This window comes from Anguilla anguilla, chromosome 16 (genome assembly GCF_013347855.1).
Source record: "Anguilla anguilla isolate fAngAng1 chromosome 16, fAngAng1.pri, whole genome shotgun sequence".
NCBI classification, from domain to species: Eukaryota; Metazoa; Chordata; class Actinopteri; order Anguilliformes; family Anguillidae; genus Anguilla; species Anguilla anguilla.
Window position 1 is genome coordinate 3,473,753 of NC_049216.1, and position 23,111 is coordinate 3,496,863.

Genomic DNA, 23,111 nt, shown 5'->3' on the forward strand with positions numbered 1-23,111 from the left:
CTTGTGTGTGTATATGTGTGTGTGCATATGTGCAAGAGTATGTGTGTGTGCATGTGTGTGTGAGAGTGTGTGTGTAAGTGTGTGTGAGTGTGTGTGTATGTGGGTGTGAGTGTGTGTGTGAGCGAGTGCATGTGTGTGTGAGTGTGTGTGTATGCGTCTGCTTGTGTGTGTGTGTGCCTGTGTGTACGTGTGTGAGTGTGTGTGTGTGTGTGTGTGTGAGTGTGCCTGTGTGTGAGTGTGTGAGTGTGTGTGTGTGCGTGTGTGTGTAAGACAGAGATCAAACTCACGGGATGCCGATCTCAAACAGGTTGTTCTGGATCAGCTGTTTCCCCAGCATGGTAATACTGAGCTGTATGCAGAGCTCCATCAGACAACCTCCATGAGCACACTGGGTAGAGGAGAGACTAGTTACACACACACTTATGCACAGACTCACACACACACACACGCACACATACACGCACACTCAGTTATGCACTGCTATACTTGCGAGGACATCCGAATGATTTCCATTGACTGCATTCATTCTGTAACCTCTAACCCTAACCCTAACCCTAACCACTACATGCCAAACCTTAACCCTAACCTTAACGTAATTGTAACCCTAACCCTAAGTCCTAACCCTAAAACAGCCTCTTGATATTGTGAGGACCAGCAAAAGGTCCTCACTTTCTGTAATTTTCCCCATCTTTCTATCCTTGTGAGGACATTTGGTTCTCACAAAGATAGGAGTACAAGTCCACACACACCTACACACACACATGCACACACATGTACACACATGCACACACACATACACTCAATCACACACACTCACACACACATACACATGCTCACACACACGCAAGCAAGCATGCAGAAACTCACACACAGGCACACAGGTAAGCAAGCACACTCATACACTCGCACACACACATAGGTACACACATGCAAGCAAGAACACGCACACACACACTCACACATTCCCGAACACAGGTTTTGCTTGTTCTCTTTTGTGTTTACAGTAAGAACACTTAGAGGATATAGAGAGTACAGGGTCACACGCATCCAGTTCAAAGACATTACTGAGATATTATAAATGTTTACCTCCTCCATCCGGTATGAATCAAAAACATACAAATAGCTTCCTGGGTGACCAACAAGCCTGCAGAGACAGAAGCAGCAAAAAAAAGATGAAAGATTACCACAGGCGACAGGAAGTTGGATTGAGGCAGGGATAGAAAGAGAATCCATTGAGACATACTGCAGATGATCCCAATGTTATTAGAAAGCCTGTCGTTTGTCAGGTAGCCCACCTGCCTCTGATGAAGGCTATGTACATGATGGGGGTGAAGGCATTCACAAACTTCAGGATGAAAGTTTTAAATATCAGTCTCTCTTCAAAGCTCCTGTCAGTCTTTGGCACCTCTGTAAAAACAAACAATGTCACAATATAAAATATTTCACTGTTTAGTGTATCCACCCTTTGCTTTTATTACAGCTTATTTTATTTAATTTTTTAAAAAGGCTTTTCAAAGAATTCTAGCTTTTCAAAGAAATCAGCTTGGATATTTTTTCATGCTTCTTGAAAACAATTCCAAAGTTCAGTCTTATTGGCTGCACATCCAAAACACCTTCAATGGCCATGGAGTTTATAAGGCAACATATCCCAACATGAAGTATTGCCACACAATTGCCTTTAAGAGTACAATCAGCAATTTTCCTGTCAATTTTATATATTAGCACATATTATTATGTACAAATTCCAGAAAATAATGGGACTTGTTGGGAGACAGACTGTCTTATGGTACAATGGGTAAGGAAACAGTCTTGTCTTCTCTTCCAAAAATGCCAAATTTAGACTCATTGATCTATAAAAACTCACTCCACGTCTCAGGTGTCCAGTTTCACCATACTAGTGCAAATTCATTAAGACATTCTGTAATACCCATAGCATTGAGTTGTCTTCTTACAGTGGTAGGATACACAGAAACACCTGTGTATTTCTTCAGGTCTGAAGCAAGAGTCGAGCTTGATTTTTTCCTCTCTCAACGATAAAATCTTTAAGCATTGTCTTTGTAATGGTAATAGTTTCAGAGGTCAACACATTCTTGCACGGATGAGTCCCATTTTCTCAGAATCTTGCAATAATCTTTTAAACTCCAGTTTTGGAAGCTCCTGTTTTTTTCACTTATTTTACTTTGACTTTCACCTTGCTTATGCAGTTGAATTATTTTATCTCATCAGAAATATCTCATTTAGCCATTTTAGATGCACATGACAAAGAAATCTGGGCTGCGTGTTCAAGTTTTGATGTACCTTAACGTTTTACGAAAGGTATACCTTTCAAAGGGAAACCGCTTTTTTAAGAGTGTTTCCCATACTATACCTTAACAGTTGCCTTAAGGGACACTTCCAAAGGTATGACATAAGTTGAAGCTGGCCTTAACTGTGGTGCTGAAAAGTTTATCAATCGATGCCAAGCGAATCGATTGTCTCACTTGTAAAGGCTTATGAATGATGTTTTAATATAACAAGTGTTGTCATAATCATTTTACATCTAATCTAATATTGCAGAAGAGGAAGCTATGCCTACTAAAGAACATCTGCTAATCTCTTTAAGAGTCAAGACGAGACCTTGTGATAGTTTCAATAAATACGTACTGTAAGGTAAAATTTCAGTTTTCCCAATCAACTCTGTTGTCCCCTCACAACTGGACATATTCTTCCATGGCACGCACACTGGTGGAGTTGTAAAAATTCCACTGCCATACATGAGTGGAGCTGAGTGGAGCCATAAAATTCCCCAGGATGGGGACAGCAGCTGAAAGCTGCATGGGCCTGTCTTTTTCGACCCATGGGGAAGCAATCTTCAAATGGCTTATCCTCCTGGAAGAGTTGGAGGAATCAGGTGACAAGATATTACCCTCTTGGAGCTGTGGCCATACCAGGTGGAGGCTCCAGAAGAATTTCAATTGGGGGCCATAAACGGCTGCTGTGCAATCCATGGACAATGGCCCAGGCTCTCCTGGGTCAGACAAAACTACTACCATGGACTGAAAGAATGCATCATATGTATTTGCATGCAGATAACTAAGGATGATGTGATAAATGTGGGGGACTGTGAATAATATCATACATAGACAAGCACACTGAACGGGTATGACATGGTATGTGGGGTTATAAACACAAGTATGTAAAGCATAGTATATTCATACATAGGTATGCCTACATAAGTGTAGACAGGTGAAATGACAACATTCTCATGACGTGCTATGCACAGAAACGTTGATTGGATAATTAATTTTCATAAAGTTAATATTAAACTATCTATGTCATTTTCACATGCAGATGTGCTACTAGATGCACACTGTATTACAACTGTCGATTTGAAAAACAAAATGTTGGCATCATAAAGCTAAAACTGTGACAGGATGAGCGGAGCGCATCGCTAAGGGACAGCTTAGGAGTGCCTCAGACCACCCTTTTAAAGGTATACCTTTCATAAGGTATACCTTAGCTAAGGAGGCTCTGGGAAACAGCTCGAGACCTAAAGAAAGACCTTAAGGTATACCTTACGACGCACGTAGCGCTAAGGGGACTCTGGGAAACGCAGCCTTGGAAAGCAGCTAAAGTGAGTTTGGGTAGTTGTCTGTTGGAATGTTAGAGTCACTTTAGGCAAAGGGTTCTAACATAACTGCAATGACACTATCATAATTCAGTTGTTCAGGGCAGTCAAACTCCTAAAACATGCTATGTAGACACACAATGTCACATCACAAACTCTTAAAACGTACTGCAGACTTCTGCACAATGTCACACCATAAACTCCTAAAATGTACTGCAGATGTCTGCACAATGTCACACCATAAACTCCTAAAATGTACTGCAGATGTCTGCACAATGTCACACCATAAACACCTAAAACCTGCAACACAAACATCTGCACAATGTCACACCATAAACACCTAAAACCTGCAATGCAGACGTCTGCACAATGTCTCATCATGTACACCGAACGCGTGCAACACATTTCTGCGCAATGTCACATCACAAACTCCTGAAACATGCAACCCAGATTTATGCACAATGTCTCCTGTATGAGAGCCTTCACCACGGCGGCCGGGCGGGCAGCCAGATGCGGGAGGGGTGGTTTCCTGGGCAACGCACCCGTACTGACCCAGGACGGTGAGCCGGCGGGCGACCACCCCGTAGACCTCGTCCAGAATGAGAATGGCCACCAGGTTAATGATGGCGGAGGTGGTGAGGACCGTCAGGCGCACGTTGGAGCGGGTGGTGGGGTTCGAGCTCATGTGCAGGGCAACCTTGGCGGAGATCCGGTATAGTATGATGCCAAACAGGATGGCAAAGGTCAGGCTAACCTGAGAGAGAGCGCGAGAGAGAGGGAGACAGAGACAGAGAGCGCGAGAGAGAGAGAGAGAGGGAGACAGAGAGAGAGAGAGTGAGACAGAGACAGAGAGAGAGAGAGGGAGGCAGGGAGAGCAAGAGAGACAGAGCGTGAGAGAGAAGTAGAGAGAGAGAGAGAGACAGACAGACAGAGAGAGAGAGAGACTTATTTTTTGGTTTGCAGAGCAACTTACTCTAAAGCCTCCGAGTGCTCTTAAAATATGCACATTTATGAGGTGACATCCATTTCCATTGTGAAATAAGCACAAAGGAAAGACCTACCATTAGCAGCATCATGGCCAGGTTAGTCATATAGGCTTGACACCGGTCTCTACAAGTCAGCTTTTCCTTATTTCCCTGAAAGAGGAAATTAATTATGAATACAAAACAAAAACAAAGTTCAGCCTCACCAATGTGACCTTTGTCCTAAACATTGATCATCAAAAAGGCACCTATCTTTTCCTTTTCAGCCTGACATTAGAAGTTAAAAAGTTAGCTGAACTGAAAGATCAGTGTCCATAAACTAGGATATTGCACAGCACCTATTCAAAATGAAGACAAAATCCATTGCTGGCTGGACTAAATCTGGGCCTAATTATGGGTACAGTAAAATGAACAGAGGGACACTAATGATGTGCTACAGTCCATCAGTGGGTGTGGGAGGTGCTGTACAATGGGGATGCTCCAATCGGATCTTTGGGCATGGATACAGAGTCTGATGTCATGCGAACAGCATTGGCCGATACCGGTGGGCAACAAATCTACTGAGCAGAGTGGATGCAATCTCTTTCTACTGCCTGGGGTTGGTTTTACAATGCAACCGTGAAGATGCAGATACTCAGTTGCACTTTACGTATACCGCCTTTGCACAGCTTATGCAGAGAGAATTAGGCTATTGAAAACAGACTACAAGCAGGTTTGCCCAATACATTTGTAATGATTAATTATTTGTAAGAAAATACGCAGGATTCTATGAGTGGATTTTATGCATATTTATTCAAAAAAAGAATTTTTTAAAAGTACGCTCAGAGACTTTAAACAATCACTATTTTCAGACTCCACAAGACTCCATCGAAGCATCCCCAGTGCACAACAGCGGGTGTGGGAGGGGGAGGGGGTGCAGTAGAACAGCGGGAGGGGGAGGGGGAGGGGGTGGAGTAGAACAGGGGGAGGGGGAGGGGGGGCAGTAAAACAGTGGGAGGGGGAGGGGGTGCAATAGAACAGGGGAAGGGGGAGGGGGGGCAATAGAACAGGGGGAGGGGGAGGGGGGGCAGTAGAACAGTGGGAGGGGGAGGGGGTGCAATAGAACAGGGGAAGGGGGAGGGGGGGCAATAGAACAGTGGGAGGGGGAGGGGGTGGAGTAGAACAGTGGGAGGGGGAGGGGGTGCAGTAGAACAGCGGGAGGGGGAGGGGGTGCAATAGAACAGGGGAAGGGGGAGGGGGTGCAGTAGAACAGTGGGAGGGGGAGGGGGTGCAGTAGAACAGCAGGAGAGAGAGGGGGTGCAGTAGAACAGCAGGAGAGAGAGGGGGTGCAGTAGAACAGCAGGAGGGAGAGGGGGTGCAGTAGAACAGCGGGAGGGGGAGGGGGTGCAGTAGAACAGTGGGAGGGGGTGCAGTAGAACAGTTGGGGGGGTGCAGTAGAACAGTGGGCGGGGGAGGGGGTGTAATAGAACAGTGGTAGGGGGATGGGTGCAGTAGAACAGGGGAAGGGGGAGGGGGGGCAGTAGAACAGTGGGAGGGGGAGGGGGTGGAGTAGAACAGGGGGAGGGGGAGGGGGGCAGTAGAACAGCAGGAGGGAGAGGGGGTGCAGTAGAACAGTGGGAGGGGGAGGGGGTGCAGTAGAACAGCGGGAGGGGGAGGGGGTGGAGTAGAACAGGGGGAGGGGGAGGGGGGGCAGCAGAACAGGGGGGGTGGAGGGGGGCAATAGAACAGGGGAAGGGGGATGGGTGCAGTAGAACAGGGGGAGGGGGAGGGGGGGCAGTAGAACAGTGGGAGGGGGAGGGGGTGCAATAGAACAGGGGAAGGGGGATGGGTGCAGTAGAACAGTGGGAGGGGGAAGGGGTGGAGTAGAACAGGGGGAGGGGGAGGGGGGGCAGTAGAACAGTGGGAGGGGGAGGGGGGCAGTAGAACAGCAGGAGGGGGGGTGCAGTAGAACAGCGGGAGGGGGAGGGGGAGCAGTAGAACAGTGGGAGGGGGACGGGGTGCAGCAGAACAGGGGGGGGTGGAGGGGGGCAGTAGAACAGTGGAAGGGGGAGGGTGTGACTGTTGATGCAGCCTTTAAGATGACTGACACCAGCCGATTCAGAACAGAACAGCTGTAACTCACACAAGCTTTTTCTACATACAATGGCTCACTTTTTTCCCTTTTCAAATGTATATATATATATATATATATATATGTATATATATATATACTGTATATACTGTGTATATATATATATATATATATATATATATATATATATATATATACTGTGTATATTGTGTGTATATGTATATATAAATAGCCACCCAACCTGGGGCAGTTCAATGTCCAATTCCCACCCTAATTTGGACTGACCAACTATTTGCAACCACAGCTGTGTTCATGTGTGAGCCCCACTGCTAATTCAGGAGTGTGGACATTTGTGGTTCTCCTCTGACACACGTGAAGCTGCTTCTTTTCATACTGCAGGTTACAGCTACGCAAAGAGTGGTGTCAGAGGAAGACCGTTCAAATGCGGCTTTGGTGTTCAGTCCATGGGCACCAGCAGGCTTATCAACCAGCAGGGGTCACTAGAGAGCAATGAAGTGTGGATGCCTAATCAACTGAACCCATATCCTGGGTAATGCAACCACCAATTGCGCATTGCCTTATGAAGCTACCGGCCACATTCGGCACTGTCACGGTCCAGATTTAACCTTAAGGCATGGTGCCCTAACCAAATTAGCCACCCAGGAGGCTGCAGTGCCTCACTCTGAATACATAGAAATGATGAGGGTTGAAATCTTCAGAATGGAACAACAACATTCCGACAGAGCTAACAGGGTCAACGGTGGCAAAGGTCACCGTGTCACAGGCAAGGCATCGCATGCAGGTAGTGACACTCAAACACAGCCATTGTGAGCACACTGTCTGACGCTAGGGCAGCTCAGAGCCATCATGAGCACACTGTCTGACTCTAGGGCAGATCAGAGCCATCATGAGCACACTGTCTGGCCCTAGGGCAGCTCAGAGCCATCATGAGCACACTGTCTGGCCCTAGGGCAGCTCAGAGCCATCATGAGCACACTGTCTGGCCCTAGGGCAGCTCAGAGCCATCATGAGCACACTGTCTGGCCCTAGGACAGATCAGAGCCATCATGAGCACACTGTCTGGCCCTAGGGCAGCTCAGAGCCATCATGAGCACACTGTCTGGCCCTAGGGCAGCTCAGAGCCATCATGAGCACACTGTCTGGCCCTAGGGCAGCTCAGAGCCATCATGAGCACACTGTCTGGCCCTAGGGCAGCTCAGAGCCATCATGAGCACACTGTCTGGCCCTAGGGCAGCTCAGAGCCATCATGAGCACACTGTCTGGCCATAGGGCAGCTCAGAGCCATCATGAGTACACTGTCTGGCCCTAGGGCAGCTCAGAGCCATCATGAGCACATTGTCTGGCCCTAGGGCAGCTAAGAGCCATCATGAGTACACTGTCTGGCCCTAGGGCAGCCATCATGAGCACACTGTCTGGCCCTAGGGCAGCTCAGAGCCATTGGGAGCACACTGTCTGGCTCTAGGGCAGATCAGAGCCATCATGAGCACACTGTCTGGCCCTAGGGCAGCTCAGAGCCATCACGAGCACACTGTCTGGCCCTAGGGCAGCTCAGAGCCATCATGGGCACATTGTCTGACTCTAGGGCAGCTCAGAGCCATCGGGAGCACACTGTCTGGCCCTAGGGCAGCTCAGAGCCATCATGAGTACACTGTCTGGCCCTAGGGCAGCCATCATGAGCACACTATCTGGCCCTAGGGCAGCCATCATGAGTACACTGTCTGGCCCTAGGGCAGCTCAGAGCCATCATGAGCACACTGTCTGACCCTAGGGCAGCTCAGAGCCATCGTGAGCACACTGTCTGGCCCTAGGGCAGCTCAGAGCCATCGTGAGCACACTGTCTGGCCCTAGGGCAGCTCAGAGCCACCGTGAGCACACTGTCTGGCCCTAGGGCAGCTCAGAGCCATCATGAGGACACTGTCTGACCCTAGGGCAGCTCAGAGCCATCGTGAGCACACTGTCTGGCCCTAGGGCAGCTCAGAGCCATCGTGAGCACACTGTCTGGGCTTGGGGCAGCCCAAAAGCAGAAAACAGACCTGGCTGGTTTCGAGAGGTTACATACGGCCAGAAAGCACCGGTGGTGAAGGTAAGCCCTCATTGAGTACTCAGTGTAGAACAAAAACAAATATACTTCTCAGTTGTCAAGATGTGACATTTTTATTTTGGCCGTTGTATATTATACTGTATGTTTACTGTCTTAAGGCACAGTACCTAAAAATTGGATGTTAGTTTGTGAGATTTCTTTCCTGTAATCTGTTTGGTTCTTTTAAGTGTGACTCAGCAGGAAAAAGCTTTTTTTTGTTTGTTTGTTTGTTTTTTGACATTACACATACATGTTTGGCGACAAATGTTTGCAGAGAAAATATTTTCAGAACTAGTAGTTTATTTTTTATCATATCTTCCTGGTAGTGTAGGCTTCAGTCTAGTAGAATCTATGGTTTGTTTTTTTGATTTGGGGATATATTCCTTGCATCAGATTGTCTACCAGGCTATGAGCAGCCTGGTATGATATACAGATAAGGTTCATAGTAGAACTAACTCTCATTTCAAATATTTTAGTGAAGCAATGTAAAACAACATGGAGCAACTGATTTTTTGATCCAATCATTCTCGGCTCAGAAAATAATATCTCATAAAAAACGTTTTCAATGTACAAAAATGCCAAGTTACTCACACATACACAGCACTGTCTATAACCCATTCATTCAAACTGGTTAAATCTAGGCCTGCCAATAAAAGTATTGACATCAAAATGACGTCAAGTTACTGTAGTACAAACAATATAGGCTTTTCTCACCAAAATTAAAGAAGTTGTATTCCAAAGCAAAGCTACCCAATGTTTCCTCACTTGGCCCTGTGTGTATAAGCATATAGTACATGAACAGGCCAAACATATGTGTGGATGAGTTTGTAAGAGTCAAGATTGATTGAACTGATTGGCCTGAATAGGTCAAATTTGTATCAGTATGTATGTATTTAGCTGCCCAGCCTTTCTGTTGCGTGAATGATTGTATGTTTCTTGGTATAAATGTCTGTTCGTAAATGTGAGTGCAACATGCTGCAAGAGAAATGTCCCCATGGGTATAAAGAAGTTCTCTATGTATGTATGTACAATATGTATTTTACATGCAGTATTTATTGTAAGTAGAACATATACAAGAACTTGTACATTAGTAAAATGAACTTGACAACCAAGTATAAACATATGTTTTCTGGAGGAATATGCATTCTGTAGGTATTCACCAGCAGTTTTGTATATTCATTTAAATGTCTTGCATGAGGTGATTTGAGGTTTTTGACACTTTGATGTGACACAAAGTTTGAATGAAATTGTAAAATGGTAAGATTAAAAAACACAAGGGCCACGTGTTTGTGAGTGGCTGCTTCAGCACAGCACTGGGCATTCAAGCAGAACACTATGTGCTAACATACAAGCGTGATCCTTTATTTATCCTCGTCTTTTGGAAGATTTTACTGATTTTGCTAACTCATCAGCATGGCTAAAGAAAATAAAGAAAATTCTCTGAGATGAGGATCATAAGTACAGGGAGCATGAAGTCTAGCAAGAATATATATTAATATGTACGTATTACTGCATGCAACATTTAAATAATTTTCACTGTCATATTTTTCATATTGTTACATTCGCATTTGGCCATAAGAGACAACTGTTTGACTTCCCTAATAATGCATGGCACATTTGCATTGGCGGCTAACAACCCAAACAGTTAGTATGGAATGGAAATAGCAATGCACAACTTGTATATTTTGGATATATTTGGAGACACTAAGGGACATCGGGGTACAGTACTTACTTTTTGCTTGATAGATCTTTAGTAGTTCCGTTTATCACCCACAGGTTTTGCATATTTGTAGTAAAATGAGTTTATGATCTAGGATAAATGTAGTTTTACCTGTTATATATACACGATCGCTCAGTATTTCATTTCAAGCTGAAAGAGAACAATTTCATTTTTGAATTTTCACCATATAATTGCAATTGTGGCTCTTTATTTCTACCTAAATTCTGAATATAATTTAATCTAATACAAATACTAAACTAAGTGCCTTGCTTCATTTAAGCCATTTTAAATGTATTTGTGATGCTCACATCTGGAGTTATAAAGCCTTGAATGGAGCACCCCCTAAATGGGTGAGAAGTGGCCAGATTTGGCATCTCCATGAAAGGGTTCAGATCAGACAGAATGGTGTCAAATGATGTATTGCACTGGTGTGCATTGACAGGAGTTGAGTTGCCCCTCTAGGCCAACCACATGTTCATCTTGACAGACCAGGGAAGTATTGAGAGGGGGGTTACATGATAGTACCAGCGTCAGCCCCGCCAGGGCGGTTTGAACCATTTGCTTCCACTTGTTTATGGGTTCCTCTGCTCGCTCCGGCAGCCTCTAACAGGAGGAGGATGCAAACACAGCACCGCACCAGGGCCGGAAAACAGAAGCAGGGAAATAAAGCACAGCAAGTAAGGTAAAGGAGATGTCTCTGTTAAACAGCTGATCTAGTATTTCTCACCAGCTCTGGTACCACTGAAGGCCGGCCACCATTTTAAATGGCTGTTTAAATTTGAAGGGGAATGTTGTCCAAACTTTATGCACAATTCTACGTTGTAATACTCAAGGCAACTCGCTACGTAGAGTAGAATATCAATTCTTAGAACTTAAAATAAAAAAAACAAAAGACCAAAAAACACCCACGCCTTAGAGAAAACTCCAGCACATTAGACAAGACGCCGCCACATAGAGAAACCCAAATATGATACAGAAACCTCGACATATTAGAGAAAACCAAAAGATGTTTGAGAAACCTCAATGCATTAAAGAAAACTCCAATGCTTTAGAGAACACCCCAACAGGTCAGCGCAAACCCCAAGAGCAGTTTACAGAAAACCCCGGGGCGACATCCCTACCTTTTGGGTCTTCTGGTCCTTTCTGAGGCGCTTCTGCATTACGCAGAACTCGTACTCCGGCCTCGGCTGGTCCTAGGTCAGAATACACAGAAGTGAAAATACCAAAGATGCCAAGCGGGCTGATGACAGATGAGACTGATAAGGTACCGGGTTCGAATCCCGGCCCAGGCCTCTCTGTTTGGAGTTTGCATGTTCTCCCTGTGTCCTGTCCAACGTGTATTCCTGCCTCTCACCCAATGCATGCTGGGATAGGCTCCAGCACTCCCAGTGACCCTGAGCAGGATAAGCCGGTATAGATAATGAATGGATGGTTATATGCCGCGGCCGACCAAGATCTATGAAGCACAGTTACTGTGCTCATGCAGGTGCCGGTTTCACTGTTTCGTAGTTCAAAATGTTTCTACTCTACATCAAATGATGATGACTGTACAGTCTGAGCAGAGCCAGTCAGTGTAGAGTAGACCTTACAGTCTGAGCAGAGCCAGTCAGTGTAGAGTAGACCTTACAGACTGAGCAGAGCCAGTCAGTGTACAGTAGACCTTACAGTCTGAGCAGAGCCAGTCAGTGTAGAGTAGACCTTACAGTCTGAGCAGAGCCAGTCAGTGTAGAGTAGACCTTACAGTCTGAGCAGAGCCAGTCAGTGTACAGTAGACCTTACAGTCTGAGCAGAGCCAGTCAGTGTACAGTAGACCTTACATTCAGTCCTAAGACCTGCTCTTTTTATTTTCAGCTATCTCACATGTGCATAATATAAGAGGTACAAAGTGATAAAGTGACACAGACCAAATGACTAAGAGAGTGCATAACAGGGAGGAAACAGAGTAAACAGGAAGGAGAGAGAGTGCATAACAGGGAGGAAACAGAGTAAACAGGAAGGAGAGAGAGTGCACAACAAGGAGATAACAGAGTAAACAGGAAGGAGCTACGCTGGCTAGAAGGGACACAGGGCCACTGACAGAGAGAATTCCAGAGGCTGCTTAGCAGTGAACTGTGGGAAAAGGCCTGTGGGTGGATGCAAACGTGAGGCAAATCTCAAGAAACTGTGCATGGGGGGCAGAAACAGCCATCCCAAAATAGAATTATAGTTAAAATATATCAGCTTATGTACTTCTTTTAAAAAATGCATTTGTGCATTAATATATGCAGTAGACTTTTTTATTCACACCCTTGTTTGTGACGAACTGGAGAGTTTAGGACCCAAATGCAGACGGAAACTGAAGTTATAATGAAACTGAGATTTAATTTGGGGATAAGCACACTCATAGTTGGTATAACAGGCAACAGTTTGTGATCCAGGAAATCAATCAGCGATGCACAGTACAAAAGGGAATAATACGTATCGTAAATCAAAGTCCAGGAAAAGTTCGTAAACCAGTAAATCAAGCAGTGGAGCAACAGTACAAAAAGGGCAGAAGCAGGTTCGTAGACCAGTAACAGGCGATGGTCGGTGTACAGGGCAGTCTGAGGCAAAGGTACACAAACGGCAGGCAAAGAATCAGGGTCAAAACGAGACAGGCCGGTCGGGAAACGGGCAGGCAGAAACCGGTGGTCAGGAAACAGGCAAGGATCAAAATGAACAGGCAATCAGAATAGCAGGAACAACCGCTTGACTGGCTCAGTAAACTGAGGCAACACTCTCGCACTGAGCGACTGGTGAACGGGGAATATAAATTCAAACCCTACATGCCAGCCAGATCCCTCCGTTCTGCTACCTCAGGACGCCTGGCACCTCCCCCTCTTCGCACCTGCACTTCCTGATCATGTCTCCTGTCTGTTCTGGCCCCACGATGGTGGAATGACCTCCCCGTGGAGGTCAGAACAGCTGAGACCCTGACCCACTTCAAGCAACAACTGAAGACTCATCTCTTCAGGCTGCACCTCTCCCCATCCCTCCCTACCTCCCTGTAATCCTTAAATTGACTGTAAGCTTAGGGTTGTAACTAGGTAGCTGTTTCGTAGGTGACTTAGTTAATGCACTCGTCTGAACTACTGCTTGTATTTTTGCATAGACTGCATTGTTGCTGCTCTTGTTTGTGTTAGTGTTAATCAGTTTAACCTTCAGGGTCCAAGTTGAACTATGCGGTTGTTCCCTGCACTTGGAACGGTACTTCTCTCTAGGGTTTTTGACACACTTGTTCCTGGTTATGGTTATACACTTTGTTTTACATCGCTCTGGATAAGAGCGTCTGCCAAATGCCTGTAATGTAATGTAATGTAATGTAAACAGTGGAAAACAGGTGCACACAATAACAGTAATGAATGAAGGGCGTGCAAATGCTTGCTGAGTGAGAAACCGGTAACAGCTGAGAAATGTCATTGAAAAACCATGCCTCCAACGATCATATAAAATTAAAAGATCTACAAGGTGAAGGCGTGGCAGGCCACGTAACAGTTAAAGATGAAAAAAATAAAATAAAATAAAGAACACAAGTAATGAGGTGTCTTGTCCTCAAAAATGTCAAAAATTATATTCTTTAATTGGCAGGAACCACATTTGAAAGATTCAGACTAAAGCAGTATTTTGTTGTACTTTTGCCTTCTGTAGTGTCCTAATGTGCCATGGCTCCAGTTCCCAATTGCCAGTTCTAGTGGTAGTCTCTCAGATGCTCTGTAAACTCCCTGACTTTCCACATCTCGTGCTGGTTAAAGGGGAATTGCACTTTATGGCACTTCTGCTTCTCATGACTGATATTGTCCTTCTAATGAATGTGTTGCCCTTCATATGGTTTCCGATTTTTCTTCTTCTTTGATTTCGTTTTGTGGGAAATCGAGAAGGAGCGAAGCAAAACATTCCGTTAACTTAGCATTGAAATCGAACAAACTAACATCTGCTAGCTTTTGTTGCAATATCGGTGTAATAATGAGGTGCATTGTACCTGGTTGTTAAAATGTCCCTGTTAAACTTGACTTGAAAAAACATTTTCATAGTTTTCCACGCGATGCAACTTTGTGCCAGACATGGCTGGATGTAATCACCAACATAACAGCCGAAGAAGACACACCAACATAACAGCCAAAGAAGTTTGTAAAGAGAGCTAAGGGTATGCAGCGACCACTTTGAAGGCACCGACTACCAAGGTGACCGCCTGAAGTCTGGAGCTGTACCCACCGGTTTTCCATCGTTAGTCGAACCGCTCGAGGTAGGTACTATGCGGGCTGGCTAACGCTATCACGTCTGTGATACATAGGATGTCTACCACCAGTTGCCGTTTGTCCTGGGAATAGCCTGTGGTTCCTCAATCTCGGCCCACTCCTGACTCACTCTCCCTCTCGCACGATCAGCCTGAAAATTAGCCAGCTCTTCTTCTGTGTATTCCGGCTCGAATCGATAGGGCACAACAATCCCATGATCAAAAACAAAATCTCATTTGTCCTCAGACATTTTCAGTTTCGCTAGCTAGTAGTCATACAACACTATTTCTACAAACAACCTAATGTTATTGTCTGCAGGTACGCCCACATCAGAAGTTGTGCAAAGATATGCATCCTTGAGGTTGACACTAAACTGCCTGGGTCTATTTCCTGCATTTGTAAAGGAAAACAATAAAACTGTGTAAAATATTAACATAATGAAATAGCTAATCGAAAAACGAAGGGCGACACATTCATTAGAAGGACAATATCAGTCATGAGAAGCAGAAGTGTTATAAAGTGCAATTCCCCTTTAACTGTTGCAGGGGTTGGATTATTGTCTTCCCACATTCCTCACACGTTTGCTCGTAGTCATTGATTGTCTGCATGTGTTTTACCGTGTATGCAAGTTCAGTGTTTGGTCTTTGTGCCTCTCCATGCCAGCGCTAGCTGCTAGCCACTCCATGTTTAGTTTAGTATTTTTTTCTCCTGCGTTCCCTTCTTTGTTGTTTGGTTCTTGCTTATTGAACGTCTCATTATTAATTTTTATTTTTATTTTTATTTTTTTGCCATTACCTGATCTGTAGAGGTCAATGCTTTCAGAGAGTTTCCTGCCATTCACCATAACGATGGCTAACCACAACATTTCAAACATTTGCTCCCTCCTTTTTATACCCTAGGGCAGGGGTGCACATTACATTGATCACGATCGACCAGTCAATCACAGAGGCCATGCTGGTAGATCGCTGTCATTAAAAAAATGTATCTAATTATTCCTGTGTTCATCCCATTTCCCTATGGCTTCTGCCTGACAGACAGATACGCTTGATTGACGTGAAATGTGGCCAATCTGCACTGTTGAAATCTTTGTTACATTAAGCGTGTCCATTAATTTGTGGTATGGTCATATAAATGTCCCATATTGGGTGATAGCAACAAGATAACTTGTATTTTATATGGGGCAAAGCAATTGTGGTGACACAATAAATCGGGTCCATTTTAAGAAGGGAATTTCACTTTAAATATCCGGCAAATAATGGTGTGCATCGAAAAGCTGGGATTTTGTCCGGATATGATATTGGTGTAATGATTTTACTTTTATGCCAATAAAGACTTCCATACAATTTGGCTTATATTTTGTGTGATAGTAACAAACCTTGCCAATGCAATTGGTGCAGGGTAATTGTGGCGGTGACACAATCTGGTCGATTTTAGGTTTTGCTTTCAATATCCGATCGACAATGGTGTTTTAAATCTGAACTGAGATTTTATTTGTCCACAAATGACGGGATTTTATGCCAGTACAGCTTGCTACAGTTGTACTTGATTTTAGAAATAGAAACTACACACACAGTACTGGAAAATGTTGGCTAGTTAACCTAGTAGCTCTGCCAAATACTAGATATAGAACTGTAATACACACGCACAAAAAAATAATGTTGGCTAGCAAGTTAATATATTACAAAATGTTGGCTAACTAGTTAATATATTAAAATAAATTGATTTACTAAATATCCTAAATAAAGTTGTTGGATTTGCTTAATAAAATTATAGTCATGTTGCACACAATTAAGTATATATGACTTAATTGTATGTCTTCAGCTTAATTAGTAGGTCCAACAGTTCTTAATAACAATGCTTGCAGCACCCCCCCCCCCCCCCCCAAATAATCCAATTGCAGAAAACTGAATGTCAAAATACAACAACTTTCTGTTTTTTTGAGCATAAAATACACCTCAGTACTTGTATACATTATTTCACAGTTTATTTTGTTCAACTTTACCAAGGGTGTAAATAAAAAAGGAGTCTAGTGTTTTTTTCTTCTGTATTTTAAGTTCAAAAAAGTTTAATATATTTCTTCATATATTATAAATATGTGTACATATGCCTTTTAATATATATTTCAATTATATTTCCTTTTGGTATGGTCAAACAGGTAAATAAATTAATTCAAACCTTAAGTGCTTCCTACAGCAAACCAAAGAGCAAAGAAAACAAATAGGGAAATAAATATCATCAATTCGCTCTCAGCTTTAATATTATTATTGACAATATACACATTCATCTAATGGATGAAGATTAACACCAATCTCTAACTTGCAAACATCAAATCATTACATTATGGATTATTTTTTAAATTAATAGATCTAACCCTCTTCCTAGAATATACAAATATATACATACAGAACAAACAACTTTATTATATATCAATCTGTTTATGTACAGTATATGATTCAGATTCTGTAATATGTCAGTTTTCAGCTATTCTTCAGTTCTATAGTTCCATCAATAGATTGTTCCTTTTTACAGTTATAATAGCTATATAAGGCTACAAGAAAGTTTATTTTTTTATTTTTTTATTTTAATGGGGTTTTCAACATGATTTAAAAGACAACAGACTTAGAGGCCTTTTTTGGCATGCTTTCCTATAAAATTGGACCCCAAGCCACTAATGGCTTGCCACCTCTTTTTTTCTTTTTTTTTCTGTTGAGTGATTGAAAACATTAATTACTTAATTAATTTTTATGTGTATGTTTGTTTTACTATTTTACACATTCCAGACTTGTAAGTCAAATTTGGTGGTGATGCAGGTGTCAGACATGTAGGATGTGTTTAGTAAAGAGAGAGAATTAGAAACAGTCTTGCCTCACCTCCTCTTCTTCAAATCCTGTGAGATCCCATTTGTAGTTGAGTCCCATCTGTTTCCTCTTCCAGTGCTCCAAAAACATAGTAGCTGTAGAGAGCAGAGGTACCACTTTAATGTGTCTCAGAAAAAAACCAAAAAAAAACCAAATAAACAAATCGGTTCATATTTGACATTCATATTTGACTTCATTCAACTGTGGTTGTACGCTAGTTTTGTATTGTACCTTAAAATACAAAACTATATTTTGAAAAGACAAGGGGCTCTGTTTTTTTGGCCAGCGCATGTAAGTGATGCTCACTCTGTGTGTGTGTGTGTGTGGGGGTGTGTGTTGCTGACTCTGTGTGTTTATTGTGTGTGTGTGTGTGGGTGTGTGTTGCTCACTGTGTGTGTGTGTGTGTGGGTGACACTGTGTGTGTGTGTGTGTGTGGGTGTGTTGCTCACTGTGTGTGTGTGTGTGTGTGTGTGTTGCTCACTCTGTGTGTGTGTGTGTGTGTGTGGGTGTGTGTTGCTCACTGTGTGTGTGTGTGTGTGTGGGTGACTGTGTGTGTGTGTGTGTGTGTTGCTCACTGTGTGTGTGTGTGTGTGTGTGTTGCTCACTCTGTGTGTGTGTGTGTATGTGTGTGTGTTGCTGACTGTGGGTGTGTGTGTTGCTGACTCTGTGGGTGTGTGTGTGTGTGGGTGTGTGTTGCTGACTCTGTGTGTTTATTGTGTGTGTCTGTTGCTGACACTGTGTGTTTGTGCGTGTGTGTGTGTGTGTTGCTCACTCTGTGTGTGTGTGTGTGTGTTGCTCACTGTGTATGGGTGTGTTTGTGTGTGGGTGTGTGTTGCTCACTGTTTGTGTGTGTGTGTGTGTTGGTGACACTGTGTGTGTGTGTGTGTGTGTGTGTGGGTGTTGCTCACTCTGTGTGTGTGTGTGTGTTGGTGACACAGTGTGTGTGTGTGTGTGTGTGTGTGTGTGTGTGTGTTGCTCACTGTGTGTGTGTGTGTGTGTGTGTTGGTGACACTGTGTGTGTGTGGGTGTGTTGCTCACTCTGTGTGTGTGTGTGTGTGTGTGTGTGTGGGTGGGTGTGTGTTGCTCACTGTGTGTGTGTGTGTGTGTGTGTGTGTGGGGGTGTGTGTTGCTCACTGTGTGTGTGTGTTGGTGACACAGTGTGTGTGTGTGTGTGTGGGTGGGTGTGTGTTGCTCACTCTGAGCCCAGAGCTCACCCCATAGCGCCATGAAGACGGAAAAGCAGACGGTGGCGGGGTTGTCGAAGAGGTGGCTCGCTCGCGCCGTCGCACAGGCGGTGCTGAGCTTCCAGTAGCTGCAGGCGCGGTCACACAAGGGGCACATGGTGATGTTGTTCTCGGGGTCACAGATCTCCATGCTGCAGCAGGAGGGGCATCAACGTTAGCACCCCAACACGTGGTCTGAACACAGCCACTGATCGCGCCATGTGCTGCTGGAACGTGCTGCAGGATGGGGTCAAAGCAGGGCTGCTTCTGCCCTCTGCGTAATTCACACAACAGTCCCTGAGCAGTTGCTATGGATGGTTTAATTTTTAAAATTTGTATCATGTCTACATTTCATTTTCATAGCTATTACAAAAATGGTATATTCTTGAGCATTTTGTATTCATGGATGTTACTTTCTTGGCCAGGTCCCCTTCATAGAGAGATGGATATATTTGGGGGACTTCTCTTAAACTAAAATAACTCTTATCCTCCTGCTTTTCAGTTCCCCATTTCGACACTGTGGGAAGAGTGAAAGTCATACCAGTACAGGAACCCAGTTACGTCACACAGTCGTAATGGCTGGTGGCTTGTGCTTCATTTACATAATCGCTTCTTCAAAAACACAAGTTCACATTCTCCGTACATACTGTACGAATATAATATAAAGTGTACATGGATATAAAAATGTGAAGATATCAACACTGGAGTAGACACTAGATATAAACACTAGAGTGCACACTAGATATAAACACTGGAGTACACACTAGATATCAACACTGGAGTACACACTCAATATCAACACTACAGTGCACACTAGATATAAACACTGGAGTACACACTAGATATAAACACTACAGTACACACTAGATATCAACACTGGAGTACACACTAGATATAAGCACTACAGCACACACTAGATATCAACACTGGAGTACAAACTAGATATAAGCACCACAGTACACACTAGATATCAACACTAGAGTACACACAAGATATCAACACTGCAGTACACACTAGATATCAACACTAGTGGTTGTAGCTAGGTAAGCTGTTTCTTAGTTGACTTAGTTATTGCACTCTTGCCTACTTAATTATGGCTTGTATTATTTGCATAGACTGCTTTGTTGCTTCTTTCATTTGTGTTGATCAGATTAACTCACAGGGTCCAAGTTAAGCTACGCGGTCGTTCCCTGAACTTGGTACTGTACTTCCCTCTAGGGTTTTCAACACACTTGTTCCTGGTTATGGTTATACACTTTGTTGTTCGTCGCTCTGGATAAGAGTGTCTGCCAAATGCCTGTAATGTAATGTAACACTAGAGTACACACTAGATATCAACACTGGAGCACACACTAGATATGAACACTAGACTGCAGATTAGATATAAACACTGGAGTGCACACTAGATATAAACACTAAAGTACACACTAAATATAAACACTGGAGTACGCACTCAAAATCAACACTAGAGTGCACACTAGATATAAACACTGGAGTACACACAAGATATAAACACTACAGTACACACTAGATATAAGCACCACAGTACACACTAGATATCAACACTATAGTACACACTAGATATCAACACTGGAGTACACACTTGATAGAAAGGTACAGTATAACAGCAGTAATGAAACTGCACTCTAAAACAGGAGTAAAGTGGGAGAAACTGCACTCTGAAACAAGTAAAGGGGTTCATTTAGTATAAACCAATATGAAACCGATGTGAGGCACGTCTTTCCTGTGATGTGTGAGTAGGGTGGACAGACGAGCTGACCTGGGAATGTCATCATCCACTGTAGCACAGCCGTACAAGAAGACGATGATCCCCACCAAGGAAGCAGGGATCAGCATTTGGGTGTACACCCCCAACCAGGCGAAGTAGAGACCAATCTTATCTCCAAAGTACTTTCTGAAAGACACAAAATGACTGAGTCAAGTCAAGAAATTTGAACACTACCAGACAGGAGGTAAACTTGCTCACTGGTAGTTAAGAGATAAACATGCTTACTGGCAGTTAGGAGATAAACATGCTCAATGGCAGTAAGGAAATAATCGTGCTCACTGGCAGTTAGGAGATAAACATGCTCACTGGCAGTTAGGATATAAATGTGCACACTGGCAGTTAGGAGATAAACATACTCACTGGCAGTTAGGAGATAAACATGCACACTGGCAGTTAGGATATAAATGTGCTCACTGGCAGTTAGGAGATAAACATACTCACTGGCAGTTATGAGATAAACATGCACACTGGCAGTTAGGATATAAATGTGCTCACTGGCAGTTAGGAGATAAACATACTCACTGGCAGTTATGAGATAAACATGCACACTGGCAGTTAGGATATAAATGTGCTCACTGGCAGTTAGGAGATAAACATGCTCACTGGCAGTTAGGAGATAAACATGCACACTGGCAGTTAGGAGATAAACTTGCTCACTGGCAGTTAGGAGACAAACATGCTCACTGGCAGTTAGGAGATAAACATGCTCACTGGCAGTTAGGAGATAAACATGCACACTGGCAGTTAGGAGATAAACTTGCTCACTGGCAGTTAGGAGGTAAACATGCTCACTGGCAGTTAGGAGATAAGCATGCACACTTGCCCCAAGGTGCCATTAGCCTGACTCAGAACCAATGCACTCTCACCTGATTAGGCCAATGGGCTGATACTTGTAGAACACACTGTAGCTGGCCCATTCCTCATACAAAAGCTGCAACATACCACAACAAGCATCAAGTCATATTCCAAAGCAGTCTTTCAAAACAAGCCAATTTGAAAGAAGCTCTAAACACACCCCTTCCAAAAAAAATCAATTTAAATCATTGTATAAAACTACAAATCACCCTCCTTTCATGCCTAAAATCAAGTGAAAACACCAAAAAACTATTTCACTCCAATCACATCAATTTCATAGATACAATAAATAAAAAACAAAACAAAATTTCACTCAAAATCGCAATCCTTTCAAAACTAATATCAATCGAAAAATGAAATTATGCTCAAAATCTCACTCCATTCAAAAGAAACCTATTTAAAACAGGAAATGACATCCCTAAACACACTCCTTTAATGTCCCTATGGCCCTGTGTGTCCCATTCACTGGCAGGTAGTGCACGTTCTGGAGTGTGCATGCAGTCAAACCAAATCCACGCCATGCTGGAAGAGTAAACTCTTGTGGGCGGACGAGGCTGTGCAGAACGTTGGCTGGGACGTGTTTGGTCCTTTGTTGCAGGGGGCCTGGGCAGGTCTGCCGTTCGGCAGAAGGCTCTCTGTTTGCCCGGACACTCTTCTGAGGATTCCCAGATGGCCCGGACTGTTCCGGAGCTTCAGAGAGATTTCCCTTTCAGCAGTAAACACAGATCTACGCTCGCTCACTGAGGTCTTCTCCAGCGGGGAGACTGGCCCTGCTTTCCACAGCTTTCAAAGCCAAAACTACCCGGTAATGAGGTTTAAAAGTGTGTGAATGAAGGGCCAAACTGTGTGATAACACTGAACTGGACGGAGACAGTGAAACTGTAATAACAATGAACTGGACAGAGACGGTGAAACTGTAATAACACTGACCTAGATAGAGACAGTGAAACTGTGTAATAACATGATTGACACAAGATAAGCAAAAGGTTAGCGTGTCTTTTACCTTCCTGTCGTTGAGCTCTGTGTTTTCACCATCGACATCCCCCTGAAATAATGACACTGGGATTTGCTCACAACACAACCTTAGGCTGGCTTTCACATGGTAGCCTGCAGTCCTTCCACACATTCCTCCCATCAGCCTTTGCACTCACTCTAAAACACATCACCACAGGCAGCACTCTTCCCTGTTTCTTCTTCACAAACACATTTTGGTAAATTAATTCTGGCGATTATTCAATGTGCAAAGCAGGAAAAAAACACTTGGAATCATTTGTCAAAGTTAGGTTAAAAAATGTTTGTCATCACATGGTTTATCCTCACTGGCACTTGTATAATTCTATATATATATATATATATATACACACACACACACACACACACACATATATATATATATATATATATATATATATACACACATATATAAACATGTAGTAGAGTGTAAAATTTAGACTACCCTTTTGTTAATATGAATTCTGGTAAAATCAAATCAGCCATATGTACTGTAAGTTTTACTCTCAAAAGCAATTGTGTGACAATACTCACATCGTGTAAGGGGTAAGCAGCCGTATATACTCCATGACCAAGCAGGCTGGTAATTCCTGGAAAAAGAACCAGTGGTGTGCGCAACTACAAATCTTAAACAGTCACT

General features: G+C 43.6%; 1 protein-coding gene across 2 annotated transcripts in view; it reads right to left on the minus strand.

The window, feature by feature from the left end:
• Window positions 1-23,111, minus strand: part of LOC118214854 (anoctamin-1-like) — a 70,342-nt gene that overhangs the window by 21,911 nt on the left and 25,320 nt on the right. Inside the window, exons 7-19 of one of the 2 annotated variants that reach the window (XM_035395124.1) lie at window positions 23,006-23,061; window positions 22,464-22,505; window positions 21,472-21,536; window positions 20,597-20,731; window positions 18,808-18,968; window positions 17,606-17,688; window positions 11,604-11,675; window positions 11,008-11,085; window positions 4,669-4,743; window positions 4,160-4,361; window positions 1,296-1,407; window positions 1,087-1,144; window positions 288-388 (exon numbers count right to left, since the gene is read on the minus strand). In XM_035395124.1, the coding sequence (XP_035251015.1) occupies window positions 288-388; window positions 1,087-1,144; window positions 1,296-1,407; window positions 4,160-4,361; window positions 4,669-4,743; window positions 11,008-11,085; window positions 11,604-11,675; window positions 17,606-17,688; window positions 18,808-18,968; window positions 20,597-20,731; window positions 21,472-21,536; window positions 22,464-22,505; window positions 23,006-23,061 (1,240 nt within the window). The remainder of the gene's footprint in view (window positions 1-287; window positions 389-1,086; window positions 1,145-1,295; window positions 1,408-4,159; window positions 4,362-4,668; window positions 4,744-11,007; window positions 11,086-11,603; window positions 11,676-17,605; window positions 17,689-18,807; window positions 18,969-20,596; window positions 20,732-21,471; window positions 21,537-22,463; window positions 22,506-23,005; window positions 23,062-23,111) is intronic. The other variant, XM_035395125.1, reaches the window with a different exon arrangement.